We start from the raw sequence: 9,670 nt of genomic DNA on the forward strand, positions 1-9,670 counted from the left end.
TTCATTCATAATGAATCCATCACATTCAATGCATTAGCATTAGTCTTCTATACATTGTATATATAGGTGCATTCATCAATAATTAGTCACCATCTAATTGATGTATATGTATCTTACTTAATGAGATGAATCTAGTATAATCATGCATAAGCCACATTAAGCTATATTTAAAAAAAATTCTTTCAACTACTGCCTATATATGATTGTGATTTGTATGTTCTTGAGTAATCATTTTTTTTTTTTCATTTTTTTATTTAGTTATAAGCAAACAACTAAAAAATTTGGGCCCTAATCAGACAAAAAAGACTTTAACATATTAACAAATAAATTCTCAATTATTTTAACATTACTAAATTTAAAATAAAAAAGTAATCATACTTAAAAAATAAATTATTATTATTATTATTATCGTTATTATTATTTTTATTTTTTTAGTATTTATCAAAAAAAAAATTAATTTTATACAAAATTTAGGAGGTGGCGGTTCTTAAATTTTGTGCAAAAACTTTGGGTGACGAACTTATATAATTTTAAAATATTTGTAATTTTATTACTATATCTAGGAAGTTTTTTTAAAACTTTGGGGGGGGGGGCGGTCGCCCCTGCCAGCCCCTCCTCGATCCATCCCACAGGTGTACACAGTTTCAATAAGAAAACGTGATCGAAGTACACGACTTTGTTAAAGTCGTTGTTAGGAATAAATATAACCTATAGCAATGAAAGCAATTAAAAATAAAAATAAAAATTACAACAAAAATAGAGAATACAAAATTTTATGTGATTTGGCAAAAATATTTACATCTACAATGAGTGAGAAGTAATCTACTAAAAATAATATAACAATTACAATGATATGACAAATATAATTCCTTAATATTTTCTCACACCCTTTACTGTTATTGCTCTCAATCTCATACTCTCACAGAGATAATACACACAAATGTAGTATTGCTTTCACATTTGCACACAATGTTACCACATAAAAAACACTCACTGTATATTTCTCTATATGTATCACCTTACACTCCCACCACATATATATATGGTTCATTGGGAAATTGACTATTTTAATTATTTTTTAAATTTTTATAAAATAAAGTGTAAAAAATAAAAAGTGAAATGACAATTTATACTTATTTTTAAAAATTTTAGCTATAAATCTTTCTTTTCAAATGGATTTATAATATATATATATATATATGCAATGATTATCATTTTACTTGCCAGCACGATCCAAAAAGAACAACCGATCGAGCATAGCCACTCTTTAATGCCCACGTTTCCTTTTCAAAGAATTAGTTGAAACATACCAAAGCAGAAATCATTTCCCTGTCACTTGTAGCACATATACAAACCGTTTAATATATCAAGGCTAGCAACAACTCATATACTTGTTTGACTATTTCCTAAGTCAAACGAGAAATTATTTTTCTAGAGTAAATTTAAGTAGTGCTCTAAATAAGTAGTTGTTAGTTTAAATTATAAAATCTATTATTTTTGTGTTAAAATTTTAAAAAATAAAATATCAATCTAAAATAGAATATTACTCTAGAAATATTAAATAATTTATTAAGTCAATTCTTTTGTTTCCAAGGCAATCCGACAATATTATCATTTCATCTCTCAATAGAAACTGCCAATCACACTCTGCACAAATTTACTCTCAAGATTAAAAAATATATAATCACAAAATATTTATTTAAATTTTTCTACCGACAGAAAAATCCAACAAAGGCGTGATTTTATTACCCGAGTTCAGGCCGAAATTATACGAATAAAGTCGTAGAATATATACACGATTTTAAAAGGAAAAATTATAAATCAGTGGTAATACCAAAAAAAAAAAAAAATTAGAAAATTATGTAAAAACTTATCACTTCAATTATTAAAGTCGGTAAACTTTACCATTAATTTGCAATTTATTTTGAAAATTTACACTAAATTACAAATCTCCTTATAATAAAACTTTAATACATTACGAATAAGTATAAAAAAATTTCTTGAAAAATCCAACACACACCACTATTACCAAAATATTCTTAATGACTTATTTAATAATTTAACTTTAAAATGATAAAAAAAACATATATATATTATTTAGATTTTGGTTTTTAACAAAATTAGTATTTTTAAAATCCTCTTATCAAGATTTATCAAATAAGATTTAGGTTGACTTAAAATTATGTAAAAAAATAGATAAAATAGTCATAATTGACATAAACAATGCAAAAAAATTTATTTCACAGTAAAATCAGAATAAAATTTTATTGTTAACGTCAGTTTTAACATGAAAGAAAAAATATGATTTTTTTTTTTAAAGAAATTCATAACCAATATGAATCTTATTTAATAGATCTTGATGAGATAATTCTAAAATTACTAATTTTATTAAAAATCAATTATAGATCAAAAATTATATCATTTTAAAATTTAAAATATAAAATAATTACTAACGGTAAAATTATCTATAGACAAATAAAAATTGTCCTTAATGAAAGAGGTGTTTCTTCTCTGGGATGCTTACAAATTAAAAAAGTTTGTACTGCCGTTTACCCTTTAAAAGGGACCAATGAAAGACTTTGGCCAAATATCCCATTCTACGGGGCATGGTAATTTTGTTTAAAAAGTTTGAGAAATTTGATAAAAACCCACATGAGTTTGGTAAAAAAAACTCAAATTTTCCGTATAACCTTTTAGTTTGGTGAATCACCTTGTTTTCAATTTTTTAAATTTAATTTTTTTAAAATTGAGTATTTTATTTTTCGTATCTTTTTATTTTTAGCAATTTTTTTAATATTTTAAATAAATTTTTTACTTTAGATACAGTTAACCTAGATGTACCTAAAAAATAAAAATATTTATAAAAAAATAATAAATACAAAATAATACGAAAATATACTAATTTTGTATTTTTTATATTTTTGGTATTTATTAGTTACTTTTTGAATTTTTTAAAAAAATACTATACTTTTTAATTCTATTTATATTAAGTGTATTTAAAAACTAAAAAAATTATTTAAAACATGAAAAAAAAAAACTAAAAATCACCAAAAAAATAGGTTCCCAAACCACCCTTACTACCTTTTGGACCACCATTTTATCCCAAGGTGCTTGTAAGAATGCTACAAGTACTTCAAATTACATTATATTTAAAAAGACAAAAAAAATGAGATATTTAAGGATAAGGTTTAGCCGAATAATGCTTGAGAGCTCGAAAATGAGCCCCCCTAATGCCCAAAACGACGTCGTTTTGGGCATTAGGCTTTTTTTTTTTTTTTTCTGCCATTTTTGTTCGACCTGCAGGGGAGGGGGAGGAGAGGGAGAGAAAGAGGGAGAGGGAGAGGGAGAGAAAGAGGTCGCCATCGCCGTCATCTCCGATCCGTCGCAGAACCGTCGCCGATCGCCGCGCCTCTGCCTCCGTCGCCGATCGCCATGCCTCTGCTCGTCGCCTCTGCCATCGCCGATCGCCGCGCCCCCCTCCTCCGCCTCCAGCCCATTTTTTAGGCCCCCTACAGTCCCCCTCCCCCTCCGTCTTCTTCTTCCTTCTGCTAAAAAAAAAAAAAAAATGGAATTCGGGGCATTCGGGGGAGCTCAGATTGGAGCTCCCTATCACGACCCAGGTTTAGCCATCCATATCTATTTACAAAAATGTTTCAGGGCTCGAATGCATTTGGCTCGAATAGCCCGAAAATGTGGACTCATGCTCTAAAACCTCTATCTCGCTCTATTTCCTTATTTTTCTTCCTTCTCATATCCAGACTCTCTTTCTCTCTATTGCTCTGTCTCTCCCAAAGTCGTGTTTCTTTCGAAGCATATCTCCAAAGCATTCAAGTCTATCTCCTCCAAAACGACGTCGGAAACGACTCTCACACCCAATTCCCCCATTGCCGGATTACTAACCAATCTGATTCGAATCTCAAGTAAGCTCAAAACTAGGGTTTGATGATTTAAGGTTTTTATGTTTTGCCCCAATAATTTCAATAATTGGTTAATCTCGTAGAGCATAGAGCATTTTGAAACGACTCTCACACCCGATTATTACTCTATGATCTCCCGTACATTGGTTAATTTCAAACGACTCTCATACCCAATTACAGGGTTTTATTTTTACATTTCATTCATAAGCTATCAATTTCAGTTCATATGGTTCAATTTTTACACACTACTCTTTTTTTTTTTGTTATTCACTATTTTGAAATGAGGGATGGAGCATAATATGAATATTTAGTTGTAGGATGTAAGTTAGGTGTTTGTTGGTGTGATTTAGGTTGTCCACATTGTAAAATTACCTTCTTCTTTTTTTTTCAATTTTTTTTTTTCCCCCTGTTAGGTTAGGCTTGTCTCCCATCAGACCATATGAATTGAAACCAGGAACTTTAGGACTAAACTAAATGGATGAAATTGATAGTTTAAGGATGAAATGAAAACAATGATGATAGTTTAGGGATGAAATGAAAGCAATGATAATTTTGTTAATAAATAGATATTTATTCCACTCGTCTATCTACATTTTTATAAATGTGAATGGCAAGATTCAGCAAATGTTTGTTATTTGCGTTATGCTTGAAGAAGATGTATGTTCCATGTGCAGAAAATGTTCTTTGTATGTTCTTGAATTAGATGAATTAGATGAATTTGTATGTTCTTTGCCTTATGCTTGAAGAAAATGTTTGATTTGCTAGCTTGATATGCAGGATTCAACAAACTGTGGATGTAAGTTGGTTGCTTGTTGGTGTGATTTAGGTTGTGAGTTTTTACTAAAAATGGAACACTTAATTTGAATATATAAGACACTTAATTTGAATGTATAAGACACTTAACAATTTTGAATGTATATGTTAAGTGTCTTGTTAAGTGATTTAGGTTGTGAGTTTTCCTGAAAATGTTCTTAGTAAAAACTCACTGCCATCAAATCTCAATTTTGAATTTTGAATGTATAAGACACTTATCCAGTGAATATCATAGAGCATTGAAAACATGAAATATGGAAACATGGTTTGAAATTAATATTCAAATATTTTGAATTTTGTTTATGCAGATTAAAAATGGCTTCTTCTACTACTAATAACAGCAACATTAGATTAAGACCAAGAATGTGTGATTGTGGGAAAATAGCTATAATGTATATTGTACGAACCAATGAGAATGAAAATCAAAAGCGCCTATTTTTTGTTTGCCCATCCAAATATGTAAGTATGTGTTATGAAATTAAACTTGTAGTATTTCAGAAATTATTTGTGTAAATTAAATAATTGATTATCATGCATTGTAAAGTAAGAGTAACAAAGAACACTGGAAATACTTCAAGTTTGTGGACGATAATGATAGGGACGTTACCTCGACAATCCATTCCAATAGTAGACCTCGTAATGCTATCCGAACAGAAGAATTGAATGATGTCAGGGTAAGGCTTTCTGAGATGGAAAATGAAATACATGACCATGGTAGAAGGCTTCAAAGAATGGACATCAAATTCAATGCTATGATTTATGTGATTGTAGTCTGTATCGTTTTGTACTTTATTATGTAAGAATTGAAATACTTGACTGTTAGTTTTTGGAAAGTTTGATGAATGTAATTATGGATGTAATGGACATGTTGAATGTTAGTGTTTGAATGAATGTGATGTTGTAATTTTATTATGGATGTAATGTACTATTTGAATTAACTAAAACAAGGTTAGGGTACATCTGTTAGTTAAAATCAGATGTATATCTTGTTGTACATTTGAAAGTATAAAACTTTTATGATAGGTATGATATTGTGCTCTGTTTCAGACTTTTTCATTCCATGCCAAAAACAATTAGCTTCCAAATTGTTTTGTTTCAGTTCAAGCAATGCACATGATTTTTTAAAATGTATATATATTTTTGTGCTAATATGATCATTTCATCAACAACTCATACTAATCAAAACCAATCCTCCTCCATTTCCACTCCTCACCGAGCCTTCTCTGAATTCCAACTTACTCACCAAGAGAGTAAACAAAAAATTCAAACGAGAATCAAAGTCAGAATCTACTCCTACTGATCAAAGCCCAAAAACTATCACTGACCCTTTCATGAATTTGATGGTCTCAAACTACAATAACACTGCCCCATTCAGCCTTGTGGATACACCAAAATCTGCCCCATTCAACATCATTCAACATCATTCATAGTATTCTACAAACAAACTCATCTCAGGAGCATTCCACAACAACAACAAAAAAAGACTAAAAGTACAAAAAAAAAAAAAATTACAAAGTACTAATGCGAAACTAAAAAAAAAAAATGGGACATTTAGATCCACATCTACATTGAAGTGAACAAAATTTGAAACGATTGTCGAACTTTGACTGCTGATGTTGTTCACCATTCCTAATTGAGTGTGAGATGTGCCTCCAATATTGTCCACCGTTTGCATTTGACTAAACTGTGCCTATTCAATAAACAAGTATACTTTACAAAAATTGTCCATTCAACATATATATCAATTAAAACAAGAACAAATATTTTACTTCAGACATTGAACACATACCGGTACATACATACTCTGTTGTGTGCCATCCATGCAAGGAAAATAGTAAGGTACAGTTTGCGTCCCCTTATGATCATATTAACACAATTTCATTATACATTTCAAACATTAAAATAAAAAACAACCAACAACATAAAAATTTAAATACATATCGGGTCATGATAAGTCTTGTATTACATATAATCTATAGCAGGAAAATTTAACTTCCGAGGCTGACATTGAGGAATCATACGTCCCTATAGTAAGACACAGACACATTAGTGAATAATTTATCTTAAATACATTCAACAATTTCCATATCACACACAAGAAAAGAACATACTTGTGCTTTTGGAGGCTTTTTACTCTTTTCCTTCATCCGATTCACTATTTCATCCACTTTGCTAACCTTCCGTTTGGTACATAGACGTCCTCTTCGGCGAGCAACCATAGGACTAAGCATCTTGCGAGACATGCTTGCTTTTGTAGTACTATGAGCAGATGGACTTTTCAGCGAACTATGAGAAGGTGGCACCTTACTAGTAGAAGGTGGTACATGACTCGCACTACCTGATTGATCTTTTCTCACTCCATCCTTGATTTCTATCAACCCAAGATCAAGCACTTCGTGTTTACCATCATCGTTGGCAGCAATTTCTATGATTTCATCCAACATCTTGTGATATTTATCATGCAAATTTGCATTAAGAATAGCCCCGGCTTTAGTGTATGTAGTTGGAATGCATGTGTACCCTCTTTCAATATCTTTTCTCTATCTTGATACAATGTATTTATCTGGAACCTGATATATACACCTCTCAAGTAGCACAGTAATTGCATGGGCACACATAATGCCCCTAAACTCAAACCATCGACACATACAATGCAATTCACATTCACTTGCATTAAAGTACACAACAAATTTCACAGTCTTCATTTTCTCACCGACAAGAACAGCCTCATTCACATGAAAAGTACAAATTGCTCCTTTCTTTTTGACAAGATTTGCACGACAATACAATAGTCGCTTCAATTCTACTTGCACTTCTTTAAATTTTGCATCTGTGTAAGCTGCACAAAATTGCTTCTCAAACTCATATACCGTCAAGCAATCATACAATTTGCTTCAAGATTTAAAGTCTGCTTTCATCTCTTTCTCAATCTTACTTCTCAAGGTATTATCATATTGTTCAACAAATTGCTTTAAAGTTGTCTTTGAGTTCACATATCCATCAAAAAATGCATTCATACTCTCACTTCGTTGTGTAGTTGACATGCCAGCCCAAAAAAGGTGCTTAACATATGCAGGAATCCTCCTATGTCGCTCACTGTATAATACCCCTAACCACTCATTATCATCTATCTTGAACTTTGCAATCATCGCTTGTCATTCTTCATCGGATTCATCTTTTTGTAAAACAATCATAAACTACATTTTGCAAAGCAAACTTGATGGATTCATATTGGGCATATCCTCTTAATTTCTCCTGAATTTTCTTCATTATATGCCATAAACACCAACGATGTCGAGCTTGTGGACAGACAACTTCAATGGCATTTTGCATAGCCCTGCACTGGTCTGTTATTATAGCTTTTGGAGGAATGTCAGGCATGCAACTTAACCATTCTCTAAATAGCCACACAAATGTTTCAGTGTTCTCATTAGATAACAGCCCACAACCAAGCAAAATTGGCCCCCCACGATGATTAACTCCTACAAACGGAGTAAATGACATATCATATTTGTTTGTGAGATAAGTTGTGTCAAATGAAACCACATCCCCAAATGCTTTATAAGCTGCCCTACTCCTTGCCTCCGCCCAAAACAAGTTTCGCATGCGACCATCTTCATCGAAGTCAATTGCAAAATAGAAGTTCGAATTTTGTTGTTGCATCCTATGAAAATAAAGTGCAACTGATTCAGCATCTCCTACCCCAAGGCTCAATTTTCTCATACTCTGAATATAATTCATTGCATCTCATTCATCAAATGTTAATGCCTCATACCCCCCTGCTTCAGCAACTATAGAATGAAAATTCCTAGCCACCCCTATCCCTACTTCGTCGTTTATTTCTAGTTTTCTCTTCGCAGGAGTAGAAATTCTCTTATTCATTGCAAAATATCGTGAGTCACTAGGAATCAAGTGATGCGTATGTTCAAGCACAACTGTGGTCAACTTAAATCTTCCATCCTTTTGTAGAGTTTCTCTAACCTTTACTTTACATTCAATAAATGATAACAAAGATGGTTCGAGAGGGTGTACTTCTGATCGTTTTGTTCTCTTGCATGCCCGAGTACATTCAATTCCAAAGTATTTTACTTCCCTATCTTGTCCAATATTTTGTGTTCTATAAGCTATAGCAAATCCGAGGTGCTTCGCATATTTTGCATAAAACGAATATACTTCTTGCTTTGAGCTAAAACACATGCCCTTCTTAGGTTCTTCAACTTCACCAATCTCATTTAATGACGGATTGTTCTCCGCTTCTTTAACTTCCTCAGTCCCATTCAATGAAGGATTATTTGAATCAATGTCCATTGAAGCGTGTAGTTCATGTAACTTCAAACCAAATAGAAAATAAAGTGTAAGTGCATTTCAATTTTTCTAAGATTCTCCAACATAACCAGTACCCCACATAGATTTTCATATTGGATTGGGATATTTCATTTCAAGGTTAATTAATATCATTTATGTATAAGAGAACTTAACCTAGGAACAATTACAATTTATTGCAGGTTTATACTAGTTTAGTGCCACGGAAATGAAGAACCAAGATGATTGTACACAGAAAGGAGCACTATGTACATTAATTTATTAATAATATAATGGAATGCATTTAACAAAAGAATTGACACAAAAGTACGTAATGTCTCAATATATTGGATCTTTCAGTTAAAAGTCAAGTTTATGTCACTTGTTACCTCAATTTCAGCCTCAATCCTAATGCATGACTCAAGGCATGTGTGATGGTAGTGATGCCCATGAAATCGGTCTATCATATTCAACATATCATTTGTAACATAGAAACAAGTATTATTATATGAAGAGATCACCACGAGCAACCAGATAACATAGAGATGAGCTCATTCGTTGGAAACCAGAAACTTGAAATGCTATCAAAATTAATTGAAATCCCTGAAGATTGAAAGGAATTTATTCAGTTTATATGA

General features: G+C 31.6%; 1 protein-coding gene across 1 annotated transcript; it reads right to left on the reverse strand.

Annotated features, from left to right (window-relative positions):
- Positions 1-8,477: 8,477 nt before the first annotated feature.
- Positions 8,478-9,038, reverse strand: LOC114310049 (protein FAR1-RELATED SEQUENCE 5-like). The gene has a single exon (XM_082890632.1). The coding sequence runs from the start codon at positions 9,036-9,038 to the stop codon at positions 8,478-8,480; it is 561 nt and encodes a 186-aa protein (XP_082746758.1).
- Positions 9,039-9,670: the final 632 nt, after the last annotated feature.

This window comes from Camellia sinensis, chromosome 10 (genome assembly GCF_055761805.1).
Source record: "Camellia sinensis isolate YWXY chromosome 10, ASM5576180v1, whole genome shotgun sequence".
Taxonomy (NCBI): domain Eukaryota; kingdom Viridiplantae; phylum Streptophyta; class Magnoliopsida; order Ericales; family Theaceae; genus Camellia; species Camellia sinensis.

Bases quoted from the DNA above. Each gene is read 5' to 3' on its own strand.
- LOC114310049 (XM_082890632.1), bottom strand. From the start codon at position 9,038: ATGGACATTGATTCAAATAATCCTTCATTGAATGGGACTGAGGAAGTT.